This window comes from Aegilops tauschii, chromosome 6 (genome assembly GCF_002575655.3).
Source record: "Aegilops tauschii subsp. strangulata cultivar AL8/78 chromosome 6, Aet v6.0, whole genome shotgun sequence".
NCBI classification, from domain to species: Eukaryota; Viridiplantae; Streptophyta; class Magnoliopsida; order Poales; family Poaceae; genus Aegilops; species Aegilops tauschii.
Window position 1 is genome coordinate 483,952,379 of NC_053040.3, and position 26,837 is coordinate 483,979,215.

Below are 26,837 nucleotides of genomic sequence, written 5' to 3' on the forward strand. Positions count from 1 at the left end.
ACCTAGTTATGCTCCTCCTCTAGTCTCCTTGACAAAAGTCTGCGTAATTACGCTACTGCTGCTGCTGCTGCAAATTGACAGAGGCTGGCACGAATCTCATTTTCACTGGATGGACGAGATAGGAGGGTGCCGGGACACCCGGGTGTCATCACACCTTTCCGTAATAATATACATAACATAATCCTGCAAGTGCCTCGGACAAAGTATTAGAAATTAAAGCTTAACAAAAGCAGCAACAACATGATCCAGAAACAGCAGGACCTAAATTTGTAAGGGTAAAAGCTTTGGTCTCCGTCACTTGAATGACACAGATACGAAGTTGCGTGAACGGAAGAAACTACCGACTGATAGATTGGTCAACGGTGTGCGTACTCCAATCCGTCGATGGATGTCTGGCGCTGCGTACTCCGACGATGGACTAGTGATTCCACTTGAGTTGGGTGTGGGAGACGGACGTGACAAACCTTTGGAAACCGATGGGCAGCAGCCCCGGGGATCCGGAACTTGGTCGCCAGCCTGCGTAGCGCCGCCGCCGCCATAGTTCGCGCGGACGCGAGATCGACCACGAACAGGACGCGGCTAGGGTTTGGGTTTGGGATTGACCTCCTTTTTCCCTTGCGTCTTTCTCTCCCCTGCCAAAAAAGAAGAGAGAGAAGAGAAGACAGGCCAATCCCAAACACGTACTATGATGCTCGTGTTCCATCCAAATATCCCAAGCGTACGGGAACGGGACATGCAAAAAGATACCAAATTAAGAGGAACCGAAGACAAGCCAATCCCAAATCCTAGAGACTCGTCGCCGATCGGTCTCGCTCACCACGGCTGACCATGGCGCTACGCAGCCTGGTTGTTAAGACGGGGATCCCCGCCGCTGCCCGGCTCACATCGGCCCCTCGCGTTCCGCCGGCGTTTGCTTCTCGGGCCCTCCCTTTCACCTCCTCCTCCTTATCCTCCTCCTCCATCAAGGTATCCTCTTTCTCCCCTTCTCACCGCGCTCGCTCAAGCAAATCACTAGTTGGAGTAGGTAAGTAGTGCTAGAGCGTCCATCTGTATGTATGCCTTCAAAAAGACCAATAGAACCATAATCTCTTAGGTTTCCCCAGCCCCGGCTCAAGATCCTTTGCCAAGACCAAAAAGTTTGCCCCACGCATATTCAAATCTTGCTCTTGTGTTTCTTACTTGCCTGGTTGAGCAATTCAGAAACTCCGTTAAATTCCAAAATCATTATCACCAGAGGATGAACTGAATGTTCATTACTCTGCCCAAAGGCTCTAGTCTATTTTGATTTATTTTTGTATAAACTTGAGTTTGACTTAAGACTAGATTAATAGTCCGTGCAAACCAGGCTGGAAGGATTATGTTTGTTCTTTCACTCCTCCGCCTATGAGCCTATTTGCAAGAAGGAAGGAGTGATGTGAACTGTGGGAGGTTCGTCAGTAATCTTCCATTGCAGTTGATACTGGCTGCATGCCTCTTACCTTGTTTGTATCACTAGTAGAAAACGGTTCATTTATCCCGGTTTCAGAGGCCCTTTAGCCTCGGTTCTGGAACCGGGACTAAAGGGTCGGGACTAAAGCCCAAAGCCTTTAGTCCCGGTTCGCTTACGAACCGGGACAGAAGGGGCTCCACGTGGCCGCTGCGGGGCGCTCAGGCAGGAGGACCTTTAGTCCCGGTTGGTAACACCAACTGAGACCAAAAGGCATCCACGCGTCAGCATCTGGCAGTAGCCGGGGTTTTTGTTTTTTTAGGGGGGTGGGGGGGGGGGGGTAGAGGATTTTTGGAGCGTTAATTTAGGGGTTTCTTATATTGTGTCAGCTAGCTAATAGAGAGAAGTGTCCTCTCTTTCTCCGTGCTTGGTCGACGCTAGCTACTATACATATAGAGAGAACTCGACACGCTAGCTAGTAAGCAAATGAAGGAACCATTAATTACACAAGATCGTCATGAACATATACAGAGAGGAGTGACCTCTCTTTCTCCGAGAGATTGGTCGAACAAGAAGTTTTCGTATATCTATTCGATGCTACTAGATACATATATACAATATAAGATCTCTTACAATCCCTAACATCTCATGTCTATATCAATTTCCACATGGTATTCTCCGGCTTTATGTATGACGTGGTCAAGAAAGAATCCCGCCAATTCCTCTTGAATTGCTCGTATGCGATCATGTGGTAGGAGTTCATCCCGCATCTACCAGATCTAATTTAAAGAAGGGCGTCAATACATATATATGAATGAAACTCAACACAAATGATGGTAATAAAATAAAATTGTGAATATTATTGTTTACGTACTTGATATTGTTTTTCAGAGTAGCCCCGCTCACAGGTCGAGTGGAGGATTAACTTGCAAACGTAGTATCCACAAAAATCATTTCCGGCATCCTGCCACATGCACTTTACGAGAAATAGAGGTCAATCAAACTGATAATCAAGCATGATAAATAGTATTGATGAAACTAGAATCCAATGGGAGATGCGTGGAACTAGCTAGCTAGTAGTACTTACTTTCGGGTGTGTAAAACGCAGCTCCCTCGGCAGTCCCGGAACAATTCCGGTGAACTCTTTCCAAACCCTGCCAGAGAAAAAAATAATTACTTGATATCAGGAAATGAACAAAGTTACCGATATGGTGCGATAATGATCGATTGAACTTACTTCTGGAGCATTTCGGTCATATACACATACTCCTTGGGATCTTTTCATCTCGAGTCTAAGACAGTTACTACTCCCCTGTCAAGCTTAATCTCTAGCAGAATAAAGTGAAACCTGCGCACGCATGCATAACTCATCAATTACATTACTATAACCTCGAGTAAGGGAAAACGAATATGCACAAGACAGTAACACTCACTTGAAGTTGTAAGGAAAGAGTATTTTGTCTTTGTTTTGATTTTTAGGCAACGATTGTAGCAAGTTGTCCTCGGTATCTGTGACTCTGTTTTTAACCGTCCATTCATGTATGATATTTGGGTTAATGAACCCAATGTCATAGATTTTGTGCTTTTCTGCATTCGACGATCTCCAATCTGCATAATATAGTAAGGATAACTATATATACATTCAATGAAAGAGTTGAGCTATATAGATAGACTTAATTACAGAAGTAGTACTTACAGATAGTAGCAAGTCACGAGTTGTTTGTCGAGGGACAATTGATTGTATAACTGGAATAACTCCACAAATTCAACACGCAACAGCTCAGTTCCAACGAGGTTGTGCTCCTCTTTAATTCTCAGCATCAAACTATCCTTCCCAAACTCGCTGCAGGTTTTCATGTACCATTCATGCAATCTTCGCATCATCGTTGTTAGAGGAGGATGATCAGGTTTTGACGAGAGGCTGCCCGTGCTGGTATCTGAATTTGTCCACCTCCATTATTTCAAACTCTACATCATCGCTCAGGTAATCAGTAGGATTGGTACCGGGCAGTATCCTCGGATGATTAGCGACGATATCGCTAGACACCTTGAAAGGGGGGCACGATTGGTTCGCTTGTTCGCCGAGCTGGGGAATTTTTTCCACTTCTTCGTTGTGCTAACCTTGCATCACTGCAAGTACTTCCCGAGTCCCGCGCATCTTGATATGTCTTTTTAAGACAGCGGACATAGTTGGAATTCGGCGAAGGCGGTGGTGGTCGCTTCAGGGCATCGATAGTGCGCTTCACTTTCACCGGATCTAGCGTCTCCTTCGGAGGTGGAGGTTTCTTTGCAAAAAAGTCCCTCACTTGGGCAGCACAGATTTCCTCGTTTTCCTTCTCAGTCCTCTCATATGGTAACTTTTCCGGAGCCTTGAGAGATGGACCGTATCTGAATTGCATCTCGCCTCTGCTTGTACTGCTAGCTGCCGGAGCGGCGGTGTCTCTCTTCCGTCGTTGCTGACGAGGCGGAGAAGGAGGCGGAGTGCTCCGACGCGCCGGAGGAGCCGGAGCGGCGGCGTTTGTCTTCCGCTGTTGCTGACGAGGTAGAGGAGGAGGCGGAGTGCTCCGACGCGCTGGAGGAGGCGAAGGACGAGGCGGAGTGCCCTCACGTGCCGGAGGAGGCGGAGAAGGAGGCGGAGTGCCCTGATCACTCACCGAAGGAGGAGGAGGAGGCGGAGTGCCCTGACTCGCCGGAGGAGGAGGAGGCGTCCAGTTTGGAAGCTTGATCTACTCCTTCCTCCATAGACATGTACTCCTCAAAGCATAAATCAGCTGATTCTCCCCTTCACCTGTAGGGTGGTCAAGCTCCAGCTCTTCAAATCCCTCCATTATTTCATCTACCGTCACAATAGCATAGCCATGTGGAATCGGACGGCAGTGAAAAGTTCCGTCAGCTTGAAGAGGTGCAACAAAGCCGACAGCCGCCTAAAAATCAGGTTCTGCCATTCCGTCATAAGCTCGCAATGTTGAGCCTCCGTGATTGTATCCACGGGGTAGCGAGGAGCCGTGAAATCAGGCTGAACGAGCTCCTTGGAAGCCACGCTGCTTCTCCGCTGAGATGGTGGGGTAGCTTCGTGCCGCTGAGATGGTTGGCTGGCAGCTGCAAGTTCCTCTAGCTTCGCTATTCTTGCATTGAGCTTCTGCATTTCGCTCAGCTCCGCTTTCCTCTTTCTCTCTCGGCTTCTGTAACCGCCTGCGCCGAGAAACCCAACCACCCACCGAACGGAGCCTGGTGTGCCTCGTGTTCGTCCAGGGTGCTCAGGATTCCCGAGGGCCTCAGTCAGCTCATCCTTCTCTCTGTCGGGAATGAACGTCCCTTCCTGCGCTGCGGTGATATAATCCTCAAGCTTCTTGATGGGTATTGCAAGTTGCTCGTCCATCCAACGACACTCCCCTGTTTCTGGGTCCAAAGTTCCCCCAACCCCAAAGAATCCTTGAACGGTCTGGCCAGTTCAATGCCGCTGGTTGGACCCCTTTAGCAAGCAGGTCTTTCTCAGGTTTGTCCCACACGGCCGGACTTTGTAGTAGCCACCTGGCCCTGTGTGATGGTGATACTTCTTCTTTGCAGCATTTTTCTTGTTTGTCTCTGACCTTTTCTTACCCTTCTCTGATGCCTTTTAGGTCACAAATGCGGGCCAGTGATGTCTTATCTTCTCATATCAGCCGGTGAATTCTGGAGTCTTCCCTTTGTCGACAAACTTTGTGTTCAACTCTTTCTTCCACCTCCTGAATAGATCTGCCATCTTCTTAAGAGCACAGACTTTGACCTTTGGCTCTATAACTGGCTTACTCAGATCCTCCTCTGGCGGTAGGGTGAAATTTGCCTTCAGCGAGGTCCAAAGATCATCTTTCTGTCTATCCTGGACATAAGAAACTTCAGGGTCCTCCTTAGGCTTATTCCATTGCTGGATGCTGATCGGGATGTTGTCCATATTGGAAATATGCCCTAGAGGCAATAATAAAATGGTTATTATTGTATTTCCTTGTTCATGATAATTGTCTATTATTCATGCTATAATTGTATTAACTGGAAACTGTAATACATGTGTGAATACATAGACCACAACATGTCCCTAGTAAGCCTCTAGTTGACTAGCTCGTTGATCAATAGATGGTTATGGTTTCCTGACCATGGACATTGTACGTCATTGATAACGGGATCACATCATTAGGAGAATGATGTGATGGACAAGACCCAATCCTAAGCATAGCACAAGATCGCGTAGTTCGTTTGCTAAGAGCTTTTCTAATGTCAAGTATCGTTTCCTTAGACCATGAGATTATGCAACTCCCGGATACCGTAGGAATGCTTTGGGTGTACCAAACGTCACAACGTAACTGGGTGGCTATAAAGGTGCACTACAGGTATCTCCGAAAGTGTCTGTTGGGTTGGCACGAATCGAGACTGGGATTTGTCACTCCGTATGACGGAGAGGTATCTCTGGGCCCACTCGGTAATGCATCATCATAATGAGCTCAGTGTGACTAATGAGTTAGCCACGGGATCATGCGTTACAGAACGAGTAAAGTGACTTGCCGGTAACGAGATTGAACGAGGTATTGGGATACCGACGATCGAATCTCGGGCAAGTAACATACCGATAGACAAAGGGAATTGTATACGGGATTGATTGAATCCCCGACATCGTGGTTCATCCGATGAGATCATCGTGGAACATGTGGGAGCCAATATGGGTATCCAGATCCCGCTATTGGTTATTGGCCGGAGAGGTGTCTCGGTCATGTCTGCATGGTTCCCGAACCCGTAGGGTCTACACACTTAAGGTTCGGTGACGCTAGAGTTGTTATGGGAAATAGTATGTGGTTACCGAAGATTGTTCGGAGTCCCGGATGAGATCCCGGACACCACGAGGAGTTCTGGAATGGTCCGGCGGTGAAGATCGATATATTGGACGAAGGGTATTGGAGTCCGGAAGTGTTCCGGGGGTACCAGGCTATGGCCAGCATGACCAAAAGGTGTTTCGGGAGCCCCGGCAAGTGTTGGAGGGCCTCATGGTCCAAAGGGGAAGGGGCAAACCAGCCCACTAAGGGGTGGTGCGCCCCCACACCCTTTCCCACGTTACTTGGGGAGGTGGGGCGCCTCCACCTGGCTTGGGAGGCAAGCCTCCACCTGCTTGGCTTTGGGGGCAAGTCTCCCTAGGATTTTCCCTAGGGAGATCCAATCTGCTTGGCCGCCGCCCCCTAGGGGAAACCCTAGGGCACCTCCCCCTCTCCCCTTGCCCCTATATATAGTGGAGGGGTGGGAGGGCAGCCGCACCTCTTCCCTGGCGCAGCCCTCCCTCCTCATACACCTCCTCATCCTCCTCCGTAGTGCTTAGCGAAGCTCTGCCGGAGAACCACGAGCTCCATTGCCACCACGTCGTCGTGCTGCTGGAGTTCTCCCTCAACTTCTCCTCTCCCCTTGTTGGATCAAGAAGGAGGAGACGTCCCCGGGTTGTACGTGTGTTGAACGCGGAGGCGCCGTCCGTTCGGCGCTAGATCGGATCTTCCGCGATTTGAATCACCGCGAGTACGACTCCATCAACCGCGTTCTTGTAACGCTTCCGCTTAGCGATCTTCAAGGGTATGAAGATGCACTCCCTCTCTCTCATTGCTAGCATCTCCTATATTGATCTTGGTGACACGTATGAAAATTTTGAATTATTGCTACGTTCCCCAACAGTGGCATCATGAGCTAGGTCTATGCGTAGATTCTATGCACGAGTAGAACACAAAGTAGTTGTGGGCGATGATTTGTTCAATTTGCTTACCGTTACTAGTCTTATCTTGATTCGGCGGCATTGTGGGATGAAGCGGCCCGGACCGACCTTACACGTACTCTTACGTGAGACAGGTTCCACCGACTGACATGCACTTGATGCATAAGGTGGCTAGCGGGTGTCTGTCTCTCCCACTTTAGTCGGATCGGATTCGATGAAGAGGGTCCTTATGAAGGGTAAATAGAAATTGCATATCACCATTGTGGCTTTTGCGTAGGTAAGAAACGTTCTTGCTAGAAACCCATAGCAGCCACGTAAAACATGCAACAACAATTAGAGGATGTCTAACTTGTTTTTGCAGGGTATGCTATGTGATGTGATATGGCCAAAAGGATGTGATGAATGATATATGTGATGTATGAAATTGATCATGTTCTTGTAATAGCAATCACGACTTGCATGTCGATGAGTATGACAACCGGCAGGAGCCATAGGAGTTGTCTTAATTTATTGTATGACCTGCGTGTCAATGAAAAACGCCATGTAATTACTTTACTTTATTGCTAACCGTTAGCCATAGTAGTAGAAGTAATAGTTGGCGAGACAACTTCATGAAGACACGATGATGGAGATCATGGTGTCATGCCGGTGACGAAGGTGATCATGCCGCGCCTCGAAGATGGAGATCAAAGGTGCAAGATGATATTCGCCATATCATGTCACTTTATGATTTGCATGTGATCTTTGTCATGTTTACGTCTTATTTGCTTAGAACGACGGTAGCATAAATAAGATGATCCCTCACTAAAATTTCAAGAGATGTGTTCCCCCTAACTGTGCACCGTTGCGAAGGTTCGTTGTTTTGAAGCACCACGTGATGATCGGGTGATAGATTCTAACGTTGGCATACAACGGGTGTAAGCCAGATTTACACATGCGAAACACTTAGGTTGACTTGACGAGCCTAGCATGTACAGACATGGCCTCGGAACACAAGAGACCGAAAGGTCGAACATGAGTCGTATAGTAGATACGATCAACATGGAGATGTTCACCGATGATGACTAGTCCGTCTCACGTGATGATCGGACACGGCCTAGTTGACTCGGATCATGTATCACTTAGATGACTAGAGGGATGTCTATCTGAGTGGGAGTTCATTAAAAATTTGATTAGATGAACTTAATTATCATGAACATAGTCAAAAGGTCTTTGCAAATTATGTCGTAGCTTACGCTTTAGTTCTACTGTTTAAGATATGTTCCTAGAGAAAATTTAGTTGAAAGTTGATAGTAGCAATTATGCGGACTGGGTCCGTAAACAGAGGATTGTCCTCATTGCTGCACAGAAGGCTTATGTCCTTAATGCACCGCTCGGTGTGTTGAACCTCGAGCGTCGTTTGTGGATGTTGCGAACATCTGACATACACGTTTTGATGACTACGTGATAGTTCAGTGCGTAATGTTGAACGGTTTAGAATTGAGGCACCGAAGACATTTTGAAACGTCGCGGAACATATGAGATGTTCCAAGAGCTGAAATTGGGATTTTAGGCTCGTGCCCACGTCAAGAGGTATGAGACCTCTGACAAGTTTCTTAAGCCTGCAAACTAAGGGAGAAAAGCTCAACCGTTGAGCATGTGCTCGGATTGTCTGAGTACTACAATCGCTTGAATCGAGTGGGAGTTAATCTTCCAGATGAGATAGTGATGGTTCTCCAAAGTCACTGTCACCAAGCTACTAGAGCTCCGTGATGAACTATAACAAATCAGGGATAGATATGATGATCCTTGAGCTATTCGCGATGTTTGACACCACGAAAGTAGAAATCAAGTAGGAGCATCAATTGTTGATGGTTAGTAAAACCACTAGTTTCAAGAAGGGCAAGGGAAAGAAGGGATACTTCATGAAACGGCAAATCAGTTGCTGCTCTACTGAAGAAACCCAAGGTTGAACCCAAACCCGAGACTAAATGCTTCTGTAATGAGGGGAACGGTCACTGAAGCAGAACTACCCTAGATACTTGGTAGATGAGAAGGTAGGCAAGGTCGAGAGAAGTATAATGGATATACATTATATTAATGTGTACTTTACTAGTACTCCTAGTAGCACCAGGGTATTAGATACCGGTTCGGTTGCTAAGTGTTGGTAACTCAAAATAAAAGGCTACGGAATAAACGGAGACTAGCTAAAGGTGAGATGACGATATGTGTTGGAAGTGTTTCCAAGGTTGATGTGATCAAGCATCGCATGCTCCCTCTACCATCGAGATTGGTGTTAAACCTAAATAATAATTATTTGGTGTTTGCGTTGAGCACAGACATGATTGGATTATGTTTATCGCAATACGGTTATTCATTTAAGGAGAATAATGGTTACTCTTTTTATTTGAATAATACCTTCAATGGTCTTGCACCTAAAATAAATGGTTTATTGAATCTCGATCGTAGTGATACACATGTTCATGCCAAAAGATATAAGATAGTAATGATAGTACCACATACTTGTGGCACTGCTATTTGAGTCATATTGGGATAAAACGCATGAAGAAGCTCCATGTTGATGGATCTTTGGACTCACTCATTTTTGAAAAGACTGAGACATGCGAACCATGTCTATTGGTATATATGCATGAAGAAACTCCATACAGATGGATCATTTGGACTCACTTGATTTTGAATCACTTGAGACATGCAAATCATACAACATGGGCAAGATGACTGAAAGGCCTCGTTTTCAGTGAGATGGAACAAGAGAGAAACTTGTTGGAAGTAATACATTTTGATGTGTGCAATCCAATGAGTGCTGAGGCACGCAGTGAATATCATTATGCTCTTACTTCACGGATGATTTGAGTAGATGCTAAGTATGTTTACTTGATGAAACACAAGTCTGAATTATTGAAAGGTTCAAGTAATTTCAGAGTGAAGTTGAAGATCGTCATGACAAGAGGATAAAATGTCTATGATATGATCATAGAGATGAATATCTGAGTTACGAGTTTGGCACACAATTAAGACATTGTGGAAATTGTTTCACAACTAATACCGCCTGGAACACCATAGTGTGATGGTGTGTCCGAACATCATAACTGCACCCTATTGGATATGGTGCATACCATGATGTCTCTTATCAAATTACACTATCGTTTATGGGTTAGGCATTAGAGACAACCGCATTCACTTTAAATAGGGCACCACGCAATTCCGTTGAGACGACGCCGTATGAACTATGGTTTAGAGAAACCTAAGCTGTCGTTTCTTAAAAGTTTGGGGCTGCGACGCTTATGTGAAAAAGTTTCAGGCTGATAAGCTCGAACCCAAAGCGGATAAATGCATCTTCATAGAATACCCAAAACTGTTGGGTATACCTCCTATTTCAGATCTGGAAGCAAAAGTGATTGTTTCTAGAAACGGGTCCTTTCTCGAGAAAAAGTTTCTCTCGAAAGAATTGAGTGGGAGGATGGTGGAGACTTGATGAGGTTATTGAACGGCCACTTCAACTAGTGTGTAGCAGGGCACAAGAAGTTGTTCGTGTGGCACCTACACCAATTGAAGTGGAAGCTTATGATAGTGATCATGAAACTTCGGATCAAGTCACTACCAAACCTCGTAGGACGACAAGGATGCGTACTACTTCAGAGTGGTACGTAATCCTGTCTTGGAAGTCATGTTGCTAGACAACAATGAACCTACGAGCTATGGAGAAGCGATGGTGGGCCCAGATTCCGACGAATGGCTCGAGGCCATAAAATCCGAGAGAGGATCCATGTATAAAAAAACAAAGTATAGACTTTGGAAGAACTACTTGATGGTCGTAAGGCTGTTGGGTGCAGATGGATTTTAAAAGGAAGACGGACAATGATGGTAAGTGTCACCATTAAGAAAGCTCGACTTGTCGTTAAGATGTTTTCCGACAAGTTCAAGGAGCTGACTGCGATGAGACTTTCTCACTCGTAGCGATGCTAAGAGTCTGTTGGAATTATATTAGCAGTTACTGCATTATTTATGAAATCTTGCAGATAGGATGTCAAAACATTGTTTCCTCGACGATTTTCTTGAGGAAAGGTTGTATGTGATACAACCAGAAGGTTTTGTCAATCCTGAAAGATGCTAACAAGTATGCAAAGCTCCGGCAATCCTTCTAAGGACTGGAGTAAGCATCTCGGAGTTGGAATGTACACTTTGATGAGATGATCAAAGATTTTGGGTTTATACAAAGTTTATGAGAAACTTGTATTTCCAAAGAAGTGAGTGGGAGCACTATAGAATTTTTGATGAGTATATGTTGTTAACATATTGTTGATCAGAAATGATGTAGAATTTCTGGAAAGCATACAGGGTTATTTGAAAAGTGTTTTTCAATGGAAAACCTGGATTAAGCTACTTGAACATTGAGCATCAAGATCTATAAGGATAGATCAAAAAACGCTTAATAGTACTTTCAAATGAATACATACCGTGACAAGATTTTGAAGGAGTTCAAAATAGATCAGCAAAGAAGGAGTTCTTGGCTGTGTTACAAGGTGTGAGTATTGAGTAAGACTCAAGACCTGACCACGGCAGAAGAGAGAGAAAGGACGAAGGTCATCCCCTATGCTTTAGACGTAGGCTCTACAATATGCTATGTTGTGTACCGCACCTGAAGTGTGCCTTACCATGAGTTAGTCAAGGGGTACAATAGTGATCCAGAAATGGATCACATGACAGTGGTCGAACTTATACTTAGTAACTAGTGGACTAAGGAATTTTCTCGATTATGGAGGTGGTAAAAGAGTTCTTCGTAAAGGGTTACGACGATGCAAACTTTGACACTAATCCGGATGACTCTGAGTAGTAAACCGGATTCGTATAGTAGAGCAGTTATTTGGAACAGCTCCAAGTAGCGCGTGGTAGCTGCATCTACAAGATGACATAGAGATTTGTAAAGCACACACAGATCTGAATGTTGCAGACTCGTTGACTAAAACCTCTCTCGTAAGCATAACATGATCAAACCCTAGAACTCATTGAGTGTTAATCACATGGTGATGTGAACTAGATTATTGACTCTAGTAAACTCTTGGGTATTAGTCACATGGCGATGTGAACTTTGAGTGTTAATCACATGGTGATGTGAACTAGATTATTGACTCTAGTGCAAGTGGGAGACTATTGGAAATATGCCCTAGAGGCAATAATAAAATGGTTATTATTGTATTTCCTTGTTCATGATAATTGTCTATTGTTCATGCTATAATTGTATTAACTGGAAACCGTAATACATGTGTGAATACATAGACCACAACATGTCCCTAGTAAGCCTCTAGTTGACTAGCTCGTTGATCAATAGATGGTTATGGTTTCCTGACCATGGACATTGGATGTCATTGATAATGGGATCACATCATTAGGAGAATGATGTGATGGACAAGACCCAATCCTAAGCATAGCACAAGATCGTGTAGTTCGTTTGCTAAGAGCTTTTCTAATGTCAAGTATCGTTTCCTTAGACCAAGAGATTGTGCAACTCCCGGATACCGTAGGAATGCTTTGGGTGTACCAAACGTCACAACGTAACTGGGTGGCTATAAAGGTGCACTACAGGTATCTCCGAAAGTGTCTGTTGGGTTGGCACGAATCGAGACTGGGATTTGTCACTCCGTATGACGGAGAGGTATCTCTGGGCCCACTCGGTAATGCATCATCATAATGAGCTCAATGTGACTAATGAGTTAGCCACGGGATCATGCGTTACAGAATGAGTAAAGTGACTTGCCGGTAATGAGATTGAACGAGGTATTGGGATACCGACGATCGAATCTCGGGCAAGTAACATACCGATAGACAAAGGGAATTGTATACGGGATTGATTGAATCCCCGACATCGTGGTTCATCCGATGAGATCATCGTGGAACATGTGGGAGCCAATATGGGTATCCAGATCCCGCTATTGGTTATTGGCCGGAGAGGTGTCTCGGTCATGTCTGCATGGTTCCCGAACCCGTAGGGTCTACACACTTAAGGTTCGGTGACGCTAGAGTTGTTATGGGAAATAGTATGTGGTTACCGAAGGTTGTTCGGAGTCCCGGATGAGATCCCGGACATCACGAGGAGTTCCGGAATGGTCCGGCGGTGAAGATCGATATATTGGACGAAGGGTATTGGAGTCCGGAAGTGTTCCGGGGGTACCAGGCTATGGCCAGCATGACCGAAAGGTGTTTCGGGAGCCCCGGCAAGTGTTGGAGGGCCTCATGGGCCAAAGGGGAAGGGGCAAACCAGCCCACTAAGGGGTGGTGCGCCCCCACACCCTTTCCCACGTTAATTGGGGAGGTGGGGCGCCTCCACCTGGCTTGGGAGGCAAGCCTCCACCTGCTTGGCTTGGGGGGCAAGTCTCCCTAGGATTTTCCCTAGGGAGATCCAATCTGCTTGGCCGCCGCCCCCTAGGGGAAACCCTAGGGCGCCTCCTCTCTCCCCTTGCCCCTATATATAGTGGAGGGGTGGGAGGGCAGCCGCACCTCTTCCCTGGCGCAGCCCTCCCTCCTCATACACCTCCTCATCCTCCTCCGTAGTGCTTAGCGAAGCTCTGCCGGAGAACCACGAGCTCCATTGCCACCACGCCGTCGTGCTGCTGGAGTTCTCCCTCAACTTCTCCTCTCCCCTTGCTGGATCAAGAAGGAGGAGACGTCCCCGGGCTGTACGTGTGTTGAACGCGGAGCCGCCGTTCGTTCGGCGCTAGAGCGGATCTTCCGCGATTTGAATCGCCGCGAGTACGACTCCATCAATCGCGTTCTGGTAACGCTTACGCTTAGTGATCTTCAAGGGTATGAAGATGCACTCCCTCTCTCTCGTTGCTAGCATCTCCTAGATTGATCTTGGTGACACGTAGGAAAATTTTGTATTATTGCTACGTTCCCCAACAGTCCATAACAATAGCTCCGCACTGAGCAACAAATGCGTCCTTGGTCCGCTTGGGTTCAATCTGTTGGCCATCGTCCGCGATTTCTGTGATCATGAACCGTTCATTCTGGCGCAACCTTTTATTCGGGCCTCGTCTCGTTATGGAAGTTTGGCTCGATCCGGAGGGCTATAAAAGAAGAAAGAAGTATTAATATATGTACATAGCAAAACAATTAATGCATCAATTAGTCAGCACAGGCTTAATTAATATATATACCTTGCCGGACTTTGCAACAGCTCCCTCCTCCGTTCGGTCACCGGCGCCGTCATCATGGTCTCCTTCTTCCTCTGCCATTCGGTCACCGGAGCCGTCATGATCATGTCCTTCCTCCTCCATTGTTCGATCACCGAAGCCGTCATCCTCTCCTTCCTGACCATCGGTGTTGTTGAGAACGACAAGACATCACCTCCGTCGCGGATTATATCCCCCAACAACTCTTCTTGTTCCAAGTCTCTGTCCATAGTTTCTGCAATTATTACAACAGAGCAATATACAAACATGAGAGATGGATATATTAGTGGAAAGCATAGACCTAGCTAATATCACAACAAGGGATCATATTAGTGGCCTCGACGCTTCTACGGTTTGGGTGGCCTCGACAACGCTTCTAGGGTTTGGGGTGGCCTCGACAAGGCTTCTAGGGTTTGGGGTAGCCTCGAAAATGCTCTTTTAACTTGGTAAATTTGGGTGGCCTCGACGCTTCTGAGGTTTGGGGTGGCCTCGACAACGCGTCTAGGGTTTGGGTGGCCTCGACAACACTTCTAGGGTTTGGGGTGGCCTCGACAACGCTTTTTCAGTCCCAGTTTGGCGAGAGGGGGTTGATCGATCGACGTCCCCCCTCATGTTGAAGAGTTACCGGAGTTTTCTATGAACAAAAAAATACTACCTATCACATCTCAGTCCCGGTTTGGGTGGACTCGAGAGTTTGGTCGGGCGAGAGGGGGTTGATCGACGTCCCCCCTCATGTCGAAGTTATCAGGGATACGTATCGAGAGAAAATACAACACTTGATATGTTTCAAATATATGAACATTTTAACTTAGTAACTTATTAACGTTTCGAGAGAAAACTTTCTATTAACATCATTTTAACTTAGTAACTTAGTAACGTTTCGAGAGAAAACTTAGTAACTTAGTAACATTTTAACTTAGTAACGTTTTGAGAGAAAACTTTCTATTAACATCTCTCTCCCCATCATGCATGTCCGACGTCCCCCCCCCCCCCCCTCATGTCGAAGTTATCGGGGAGGGGGTAGATCGACAACGACATCCATACATACATACATGGACATAATGTTCATCCATCCATCCATCCATATTCAAAATGTTCATCCATCCATCCATCCATATTCAAAATGTTTGTATTCTACAATATTACCAAAAAAATTCTATGAACATAAAAAATTCTAACTTTTGCATATTCTTTGCATATGAACATACATACATTTTATTTTTTCTTGAATGTAACTTTTGCTTATATGAACATACATACATAAAAAATTGAACAAAAAATAGACTTTTTTGTGAGCATTACATAATCTCCAATATTTTTCTAAAAATGCAAAAGAGCATAATACAAAGCATATACAGAGAACATACATACATACATACATACATACATATATTTTTCTAAAAATGCAAAAAGATCATATACAGAGCATATATAGAGCATTACATAATCGCCAATATACAAAGCATATATAGATCATATATAGAGTATATACAGAGCATCAATAATCTCCATTACATTGGAGGCGACGGCGAGGTCGGGGACGACGACGATTGTTGGCGGCGGCGCTTACGGGTAGCGTGCGGGGACGGCGATGAGAAGGAAAGGGGAGGAAGCAGGGGCTCACAGCACGGTCGTAGGGAACGGCAGCGGGCTCGGGCAGGGCTCGAGGTCGCCGGAATCGGTGGCGGCAGTGACGAACGGCGTCGGTAAAGAAGGGGTCGCGGGCGCCAGCGTGGTGCTTCCCCGGGCAAACGAACGGGCAGAGGAGACGAGGTCGAGCGCGGGGAGGCTTTCGGGCCGGTCGAAACGGCGAGAGGGGGGCGGCGCGTCGGGGCAGGGCAGGGCGAGGGCGTCGACGGCGACGGCGACGAGGAGGCAAGGCGCGGCGATGGGAGAAACCGGGGAAAATCCTAAGTGTTGGCTTATATAGCCACATCTTTAGTCCTGGTTTGTGGCACGAACCGGGACTAATGCCCCCCTTTGGTCCCGGTTTGTACCACCAACCAGGACCAAAGGTCTCTTTTCAGCAGCCCAAAGGGCGGGAAGCAGAGACCTTTGGTCCCGGTTGGTGGCATGAACCGGGACCAAAGGTGGGTATTAGTTCCGGTTGGTGCCACCAACCGGGACCAAAGGCAATTATTGGTCCCGGTTGGTGTCACCAACCGGGACAAAAGGGGGGTGCTGCCCGGTGCCAAAAGTTTAGTCCCACCGCTGCTGAGCCAACCCTCTCGAGCTCCTCTCAACTGCAGGCTTATGGGCCTAATCGCACACTCCTCTCCCCGTTGGCCCACTGGGCTACTGCGGGCCTGAATCCAAGCCCAACTAGCTGATTGAGTTTCTAGTCGTATTCAGGCCGTGGTGGCCTAGTAGGCGGCATTTTTTTTCATTTTTTGTTTTCTTTTTTTGCTTTATTTATTTTCTATTGTGTCTACTTACACCTAAATACTTACTATTTTTCAGTGATTCTTTTTGCTTATAGGTCACAAAAATTATAAACTTTCTGTTAGTGCCATTACTTTTCAAATTTGAATAGTTTAAATTTGAATTCATTGAAATTTGTGTGAAGTACTAGTTTCTGAATAACTTTACTATCAAAATAGATTTTTGAGTGATTTTTTCCTGCTATTTAATATTACTGTGTTTTATCATTATATTTAATTTGGTAATTTTTAGGTTATTTTAAATGTCTGTTTTAATCAAAAACAAATTTTGTTATTTTAGTTTGCGATTAAAGTTTCTAACAAAAAAATTCTTTATGAAAATTCTTTTTGCTATTAATTTTTTGAACAAAAAATACTTTGATAATTTTAGTTGCATAAATTTTACATAATTTTAGTTTCAAAAATACTAGAGGTTTATAAAATCTTTTTAGTTGATTCCTTTTGCTATTAGAGTTTTATAAAAGCTTTTTAGTTGATTCTTTTTGCCATTGAAGAATATTATAGTTTTGTTTTAGTTGATCATAGAAGAATATTTTAATTAATTATGTTTAGTTCATTCTTTTTGCTATTAGAGTTTCATAAAAAAAATTAGTTCATTATTTTTGCTATTAGTTCATTCTTTGAGCTAAATGACCCTGAAATTGAAAAGCACTACAAATGAACTCTGAAAAGGTCGAAAGTTGGCATGGTATCATCATTTCACCCACATAGCATGTTCTAAAAAATTGAGAGGGTTACAGCAAAAACTGGATGCACTTCGTGTACAAAATGGACAATCTCTTTCGAAGTATCAGGGTTTCGGACGAAAACTCATCTGTTACAAATGGGTTTCATTTTTTGAACTTATTTGAATTCCAGACTTTTTGTGTGTTCAAAATGCACCATTCAAAGCCACATAATCAATTTTCAACCCTTTCTGACTTCATTTGGTATTTTTAATGCATTTACTAATTTTTTAAAGCTAAATGACCCTGAAATTGAAAAGCACTACAAATGATCTCTGAAAAAGTTGAAAGTTGGCATGGTATCATCATTTCACCCACATAGCATGTTCTAAAAAGTTGAGAGGGTTACGGCAAAAGCTGGATGCACTTCGTGTACAAAATGGACAATCTGTTTCGAAGTATCAGGGTTTAATACGAAAACTCATCTGTTACAAAAGGCATTTCATTTCTTCACATGTAACTGCAGTGATATTCTAGATCAAAGGCATCGTCATAATAGTTGTGGAGAGAAACTCTTCACTTTTTCTTCGCTTGTGTTCTTTGCTTATTGCGCCTTAACCATGGATAATCTTCATCCTTTAACAGCAGTTACATGTGCACCTCCCTTCGCCGCCGCTGCCGCTTCCCTCTCTCGCTGCCGGCGTTGCCGCATTTTCCCGGTGACGTACTCCACCTTTAATGACGGAGCCGAGGAAGGGACTCCGACGGTCGAGGCGGACTGCGTCTCTGTCGTGGCGGTTGGGGACGGGCTGGACAACATCTACAACAATGGATTGGGATCGGTGGTGAGGATGGGGAGCAAGGGTGGCGGACGACGAGTGCTCGGGCGCGGGAAAGGTTGAAGGGCGGCGGGAGGAGGAAGGGTTTGGTAGATTTGGTGCAATTTGCGGTGGGATCGGGCTGTCGAGTCGGACGTGGCGGATGCACGCGGGTGCCCCCATACCCACCCCATTTTTTGGCTGGATATGAGGGGTGCTGGTCAGCCAGGGCATTTGAGGCCCGTTTAAGGAGCCCGTCTTGGTTGAAATTTCGTGACCGGTTGGCCCGCCCGAGCATTTAAGGCGGCTTTGGGGCGCGTGGCTGTAGATGCTCTAATAGTTTTACCCCATGCTCCCGCGCATGCCCATTTTGGGCCGGCCCATGAGCGGTAGCAGGGAGCCCCCTATTTTATTGTTTTGTTTTTCAAAATAATTCTGGATTTCAAAAACTTTCCAAAATAAAAAAATGCGAATTTCAAAGAAATTTGTGGACCCAAAAACTGTCCTTGAATTCGAATATTGATCCTGAATTTTAAAATATGTTCATGATTTCAAAAAATGTTCTTGAATTTGTATATTGATGAACATTTTTTAATCAGATGAACAAACTTTGAACTTGATGTAGATTTTTGGAACTTGATGAACAAATTCTCAATTCAAGAATATTTTTCAAAAAATAGATGAACATTTTAAAAATTATGGTGAATAAATTTCGAATACGACGAATATTTTTTTGGTTAGATGAACATTTTTTATGTTGTGAACTTGATGAACAAATTCTCAACTTTTCTAAAAAACGGATGAACTTTTTAAAAACTGGATGATTTTTTTTTGAATAATATGAATATTTTTTAAAATTATGATGAACAAATTTTGAATATGATGAACATTTTTTAATTCGGTGAAAAAATGTACAAAAAAACGAAAGTAAAACGAAAAAACGAAATGAAGAAGCAAAAAACATAAAAACAAAATTGAAAAAGGAGGAAAAAAGGGGAAAAGGACATGAAGGGCATGTACAATGATGCTATCTTAGGATGCCATGTAGGATAAATGATGAGGTGGAGCAGAGAGAACTCATAAGAAAAAGGCTTGTCTTCTCTTATGTAAGAGAAGACAAGAGATGATCTCTTAGCACAATATGTCTCACCACATTTTTAGGAATGACCAGTTATTGAAGATAGGTTAAGAGATGATCCATTGTAGACAAATTTTTTTGTTATCTTAGTACAATATGTCTCACCACATTTTTAGGAATGACTAGTTATTGAAGATAAGGTTAAGAGATGATCCATTATAGACAATTTTTTTTTGTTATCTTTAAATTACATGTAAGATTTAAGATAAAACCACTTTATCAACCATTGTACGTCCCCTTATACCTCGCCCCACAAACAGTAATGAGATAGGTGAATAAGGTAATTTCGGCGGCGCAACAAGCCAACAGCCTCACCCCACCCACACCTCGCTGGCTGCCGGCGGAATATACTCCTCTGCCGTCGTCCCTGCCCCCCGCGCCCATTCGGACCTCCCCGGAACCCCGAGCCACCGGCGGGCAGACTAAACTGGTTCCGCCGTCTGTGTGCCGCAGAGCACGCTCGCCGTTCCTTCCCCCGACCGGAGTCCTACTCCCGAACGCCGCGCCACCGTGCCCTGAGCTTGCAAGGTGAGTTCTCTGATCGATTGGCGTGAGCTGGGGATTTGGGCCTGTTTTACATGTTCCATTGCTATGATATGAACGGCGGATTGGGGGTCAGAGCAGAGCAGTCCATCTCACAACACGTGGTTTTCGACTCCGCGACATGATTCTGCTAGGAAGATTTGATCAATCAATTTAGTCAGGGGTGACAAGAATCCAGGGTTAATACCTACACGCTTTAGGCAAACAGGGGATATGATTTCTTGGGGTAATTAGCAAGGATCAGGGGAGAGTGGGCGAGTGGCCGAGAGGACTTAACGAGATGATGTATAGTGGCACATCAGATGCAGATACTCCTGAGCAAGCGGTTGCCATCCAACATCATGTGTGTCTGTCTTGATTAACCACTGTCGTATTTGTTCCTCGCCACTCGATCAGATCATACAAACGTATATATTTTGCATTAGTCGTCAGAACAGAGGATACATTGGGTACACAAATCAACAACTTGCTTCCTGAAGGAATTAACGCTAAACATTGACACTTCATTTCTGGACCGCAGATAACTTTTGATTCAAGTTGGGTGAATGGATTGCAAGGCAATAACAGAGTGGGTGTAAAAGGTACAGCAACTAAGAAGAGTACTCAGTAGACACTTTGAAAACACATATCATGCACCATTCGTTTAATTAGTACCGATACATCACATTTAAAAATCATCACAACACTTGGATACCATAAGATACTTACAACACCTAGGGTGCTCACACTGGCACACCACACTTATATCATGTGAAACCATATAGCAGTTTAAAGGAAAGTCACACACAGCCAACTCCTGGACATAAAAATAACTTTTAGCACACACGCAGTGGAGATTAAATAGTAGCACACCTGCACACTCAAACACACCTTGATGATAAAGTAACAGACGACCAGGATAAATAACTGGTGTACACGAATATCAATTCGATGATGAATGCCTGGTAGCACACTGCAGAAATAGTTTCTACTGCCGACGAGGAATGTTGCTTGCATCAGTAGCCTCGGTGGCCTTGGGTATTGGATTCTGCGTAAGGATAGGGTGATTTGGATTTGCTTTTGTGGCATGTATGATGCGACTCAGGTCACAGTTACTGTTCAGCTCAATATCTTTCAGGCTCAGAAGTTGTTCAATTCCATGTAGGTTTTCCATGCTATTGGAAGTCCAAACTATCTTCTCAAGAATAGAAGCTCCATTATGTTCAAAATGAATGTTGGAGATGTCTGAGTCCTCTATGACAAGGAATTGAAGTCTTTTGAATTTATTACTCCTCAAAGTAAGCTTCTTGTCCTTATATGACTTGGGCCGGAGCATGAGAAGGCGCAAATTGCCAAGTTCACCTAGCAGCTGTATATCAGTGTCCGTCAAGTATGTACCACAGAGAGTTATCTTCGAAAGTTTATGTAGCTCTTTGATCCAGCTTGGTAGCCCCCTTATCCATCCATTGATTCTAAGATTTACAAGAGATTTGGGAGGTGAAAATGTCTCGTTTGTGTTCATGTCATCAGTATCATCGCCATCATGTTCACTTTTTGAGCGAAACACACCAGTATCAGTCTTTCTTATTTCAATACGGACTGACAAAGAGCACAGAGATTCATGTAGCTTTCCAATTACCCGAAGCAAAATGTGGAGCAAATGGGCTTCATTGCCATGGATAACCACACCCAGCTTCCTCAACTGCTGCAGCCGACCAACTTCAGTTAACTCATGATCATCACCTTTCTTGGAAACTTCAACATGGGATAGTATCTGCATGTTTGTCATGGTCCCTACTCCATGAGGGATATGAACAGTGGAAAGTGACTCATCTAGCCCAGTATGACCTGCAAGGAGATGCACTAGCTTTTGGAGCATACCAATGGCTTTTGTAGGGAATGATCGTATCTTGGTTTGCCTGATGTCAAATGTCTCCAGGTACCTGAGCTTGTCAATCTCCTTGGGAAGGTCAGTAAGGTCTGTGTTCCTTAGACTGAGATACTTGAGCTGAAATAGCTTGTTGCATATTATCTTGAGGTTCTGCTTCTTTAATCCATTGCAACCTTCTAGGTCCAGCACTTTGACCAATCCTAATTGAGAAGATGCGAGCAGCGAATTCAGAAATGTTACTATGACATACAAGGGATCCTTGGTACTGGCAGGGGGCTTCTGGGGTCTCCAGCAGCATGTGTTGGGATATGTGGCTTGTCTCTTCTTGGGGAGCTGTTGGAGTTGAATTCCATTGCGAATGGAAAGGCAGTGTGCAAACTCAGGCAGCAGGCCTGTGTTCCCAACATTCTCCTCACGTGCCATCTTAGCAATGAAGGAGCAGACATGAGGATGTACCTTACAAAACTTTACTTTGCCTTCAGGGCCAATTTCACAGGGAAGAACAAGACCTCGAGCAACGAGCGCATTGAATGCATGCTCAGCGTGATCCAATGCATTCAACTCATGTGTTCTGATGATCAGGTTTTCAGCAACCCATCTTCTGACTAAGCTTGTTCTCCTGATTTTGGAATCTTGGGGGAAAATGGATAGGTACAACAAGCACATCTTATAATGGCTGGGCAGGTCGTCATAACAGAACCTTACGATTTGGTTTGCATTACTCAGTGTGCTAAAATCTTTTAGCCTATGTAGCAGTTTCTTCCAATCTTCATTGCTTCTGTGAGGATTAGCATGAAGAGCATGAAGGACCATCTTGGTAGAAAAGGAATCCCAACGACATCTCTTAAGAATTTGCTCAACAATGCCCATTGATTCCTCCATGTAGTTGCTCCCGTCCAGCAATTGAGTGGCTTTTTTGAGTGCAGTATCAAGATAGGATAAGAAGTGGACGTTGCAGCGGTAATCTTTGAGCAAGAAAAAAAAGCTAGCTATGTACCACCCATGCAAATGAGGTGTTTGCTGTATCATTGGGGTTACTATGATAGCACTGTCAGAAGTGTGATCAGTTGGCAAAGCCTTTGTAATGTCTGCCCATGGTGAATGATCCTCATGATCAGCCAGAATGATCAAGAATTTTTGACCTTTCAGGTGCTGTTGAATCTCTTGCTCCAATTTCATCTCATCCCATGTGCTAATCTGATGGTCTTCAATGGAGTGGGGCTGTACTTGTTTGAGTATGCATTGAAGCCTCTCCTTCCGCTTCGTATTGCGCTTGGCATCGACCCAGACCTTGAAGTTGAAATGGCTCGCTGCATCAGGATGGTCATACACTGTCCTCGCAAGATCAGTCGCCCGCTTGTGTGCCTCTGGATTACTGGCATCAACCGGTGGTGTTACAATGGCAAGGAGTTTAGCCTGCATATGGTCATTGCCGAAAACTCCCTTCAGCCATCGGATCAACTTCATAGTGTATTGCACCTCCATCGCAGACGGTTCTTTTGCCTTTTCTGTCTGGTTATGTCTTCCTCCCCCCTCTCCATCCTCCTCCCCCTGCTCTACTTCTCTTCGTCCTCCTCCCTCTACTTTAGGGGAGCCAGCTACTGTTGACTTTCCGGGCGGTTGTTTTTCCTTTTCTCTCTGGTTCTGCGTTCCCCCTCCTCCCTCTCCTTCCTCCCCATTTTCTACTTCTGTTCCTCCTTCCATTTTTTCAGATGAGCTAGTTACTGTTGACTTTCTGGGCGGTTGTTTTTCCTTTTCTCTCTTGTTCTGTGTTCCTCCTCCCTCACCATCCTCCTCCTCTTCTCCTCCGCTTCCTGCTCCCACTTTTTTAGATGACCTAGCTGTTGACTTTCCGGGATTGTCGTCTCCTAATATCATGCCCATCAGCCAGCCACCATCGTGAACCAGCTCCCTTACCCCCTCTTTGGCCAGATGACGCAGCAGCAGCCACACCTTCTTTTTGACCTTCTCATTCTCCTCCTGCACCTTCGTTGCCTCCTCAAGTAGTACCATCACCTTCTGTTTGGCATTTTCATACCATTCGAGTACCTTCTTATCCTTGATCTCCTGTAACGTCTTTTTGATCTCGTTCTCCTCCACCACCTTCATGGCCTCCTCTCGCAGATTCTCTTCAAACTTGTTCCCTTGCTTCTTCTCTTTGGCCTTCACGAACTGCTCCACCCTCTTCTTATACTTGGGCAGCCGCATGATTATCTCCTCCATCTCACTAGGATCCATGCTATACATTGGGTGAAGCAGCTCCTCGTTGGCATTTGTGGAAAGCAGCTCCTTATCTTTGGCTTTCGTGAACCACGGTAGCCTCTTCTTATTCTTGAGCTCCGGCATGATCGTCTCGATGGGCATCTGACGGAACTCCTGCCATATGGCCATGTCGTACCACGGCCGCCTCTTCTCTTCCTTGAGCTTCTGCATTGTTTTTTCGATGATCTCGTCCTTGTCCACCACCTTTATGGCCTCATTTGTCTGCATCCTTGCGACTACAGGTATAGTCGCGGTTAAGGCATGCTGCTCGGTTATTTTGGCTTTGCTTATCATGCTCAGTAGATCTTTCTCTCTTACTAGTCCCTTTCCCAGCTTGAGCATCTGCACCACTAGTTCATCATACTTGGACCTGGCTATCCATATGTCACCAAGGCTACTGGACTTTGAATGATCACCTTGTCCTTTCAGCCATGCAATCACCTGCTGCGCTCTCGCGTCAATGTCCAATAGGTCAGCAATATCAGCTAGAGCAGTATGCCTCTGATTATCTTCCTCCTCGGCACCATCTTCTCCGGTGGAAGTGCGAGTCGCTGGTGACTTGTCCGGGACAACCGTGATGCCATACCTCTGCCGCCGCTCCCCCACCTCGCACACCCTGGACTTGAGCTCTCGGATCTGCATGGCGATGCGGTGGCGATCTGGCATGGTCCGCATTATCTGCGGCACATGCCGTACGGTGCCAAGGAGGCCCGCCGTTGGGCGGCTGGCACCGAAGGTCTGCACGTAACGGTCGATGCAGTTCTGGGAGTCGTAGGCGACCTCCCGGACTTGCCTCATCCATGACCGGACCTGGTTGTTTGGTTGGCAACCCGTATCGGCCATGTCGAGTAGGAAGCCATTCATGCTCTCCATCTCGTCCTTGATGAACTGCACGTCGCCACGGACACCGCCCAGCAGTTTGGCCTCGTCGCTGATGACCGTGGCTAGGGTGCCCAGCAGCGAACCCACGGCGCTCTGGGCGCTGCCGGCCATCTTGATGTCCGATTCTCCTCCTCTCTTGTTTGGAATAGTATAGTTGGATTTGGACCAAGGGGTAGTGACAAACTAAGCGATGAGGCTATGGGCATCTTCACGGGACAAGTCTAGCAAAGCAAAAGGAAACCATCATCCTTCATCTGCACGTATGCCCATGCATGGGACCGGCTGGGCCGAAATTCTGTTCCAAACTTGCGAGTCTCTCTGAAGTAAGGTTGGCAATCAGGCGCTCTGCGACCATGGGCAGAGAGTACATTGCCCATCTCGTCTATTAGCATGTAAGGCACGCAGTCACCTCTTTCCTATGATGTACGCTTTATGTAGCATGAGTACTATAACAACATACACTCTATTTATTATTAATGGAAGTCTATTTTTGTCATTCGATCTTCTTTTTGGTAGCTTTTTCAACCTTAAAACTTTCTGGTGTTACGGTCAAAATGCTATGTTTATATGTTGTGTTTTTGGCCCCCAAGAAAACATAGTTGTACATTACACGATATGTTTACATGCAAGAAAATTGTGCATACTTATTACTGTGAATCTCATATGGGCTCCTCCATGCAGGTCAAGAAAAGTAACCTTGCGTCCTTTGCCCCAGTCAGAAATGGCCATGATCAAGAGGGTCCACTTTAAAAACTCAAAGCACAAGACATGATATGTGCTTTGATTATCTTTGTCATTCACCTTAGCAAAAGCAACGCATCTTGGCAGATGTGCAAAAGCAAAAGGAAAAAAAAAGTTTATCTGCATCCACATTGCGGGAGGAATACTTATATGGCCAAGGCTGCAGAGTAGTAGATCGAGCCTATGGGTTGGAAAAGAACCGGTTCCAAACCTGCGTAGCTAGAACTAGCTACGAAAGAGGTGAAGGAAAGAGCAAGAGTGTGGTGGATAGTTGTGTCCAAGACACACTCCATTGTGGGCTTATGGCCTACGTTTGTACAGTATTTGGGAAAATTGAATTTCCAAGTTTTTTTCTTTCTTTTTACCTGCAAAAAAAGAATTTCCAAGTTTTTTTCTTCATCTAGCTGGACGTAAGATTCTGATTCACCCAGATGATTTTCCATTTGATATGCATCTCCGCTGGTCGAGTTATTAACGACTTAATGTCGGTCCTGGATGTCCCTGGTTGCTCCTGTATGAGCTTCCTAGTTCTTGCGCTGTTAACAGATATGTGTATGTGCTGCAGGAGGGCGTACTTTCATGATGAGCTAGATCGGGTTCGCGCCTTGGTGTGAGGGTGCTGGTCCCAACGTTTTGGTCAACCGGATAATTGTAAGTTAGTAGGAATCCAGGTTTTGTATATGCATTAACACTGGATAACACAGGCATAGGACTAGAGAACCAATACTAAAACTACAGCATAATTTGTTCATAATTTACAACAACCAAGGAGTGGTAAATCCATCCGAAGGACTACCTCATAGCGGTGATCACACATAATTTACAATAAAGATAGGGTAGTCTGCTACCACACTTTGCCTCTGTACATGCATCACGTTTATATACGATAATATTAGTCGATAAATCAAAAGAACTACATCTTCGTATGCGGTCGAAACATCGGTCGAATTCACCATGGCTCAAGCTCAGATGAGAAGTAACCACTATTGTTGTCCTCATGATAAAGCAGAAGAATTTAGCCTGAGTAAGTGCAGCATGGCATAAAGTTCAGTACAAAAGCATCTTGACTAAGAGTAACAGAGCATATATTTCAGTGCTAAAGTGTTTCAGAAGCAGGCATAGTGACACTAAGGTCAATATTGAGTAAGCAAACCACATACAGG

General features: G+C 45.2%; 1 protein-coding gene across 1 annotated transcript; it reads right to left on the reverse strand.

Annotated features, from left to right (window-relative positions):
* Positions 1 to 20,760: 20,760 nt before the first annotated feature.
* Positions 20,761 to 25,965, reverse strand: LOC123494288 (disease resistance protein RGA5-like). Its single transcript, XM_045229468.1, has one exon. The coding sequence runs from the start codon at positions 25,042 to 25,044 to the stop codon at positions 20,887 to 20,889; it is 4,158 nt and encodes a 1,385-aa protein (XP_045085403.1). The 5' UTR covers positions 25,045 to 25,965; the 3' UTR covers positions 20,761 to 20,886.
* Between the last annotated feature and the right edge of the window lie 872 nt (positions 25,966 to 26,837).

Bases quoted from the DNA above. Each gene is read 5' to 3' on its own strand.
- LOC123494288 (XM_045229468.1), bottom strand. From the start codon at position 25,044: ATGGCCGGCAGCGCCCAGAGCGCCGTGGGTTCGCTGCTGGGCACCCTA.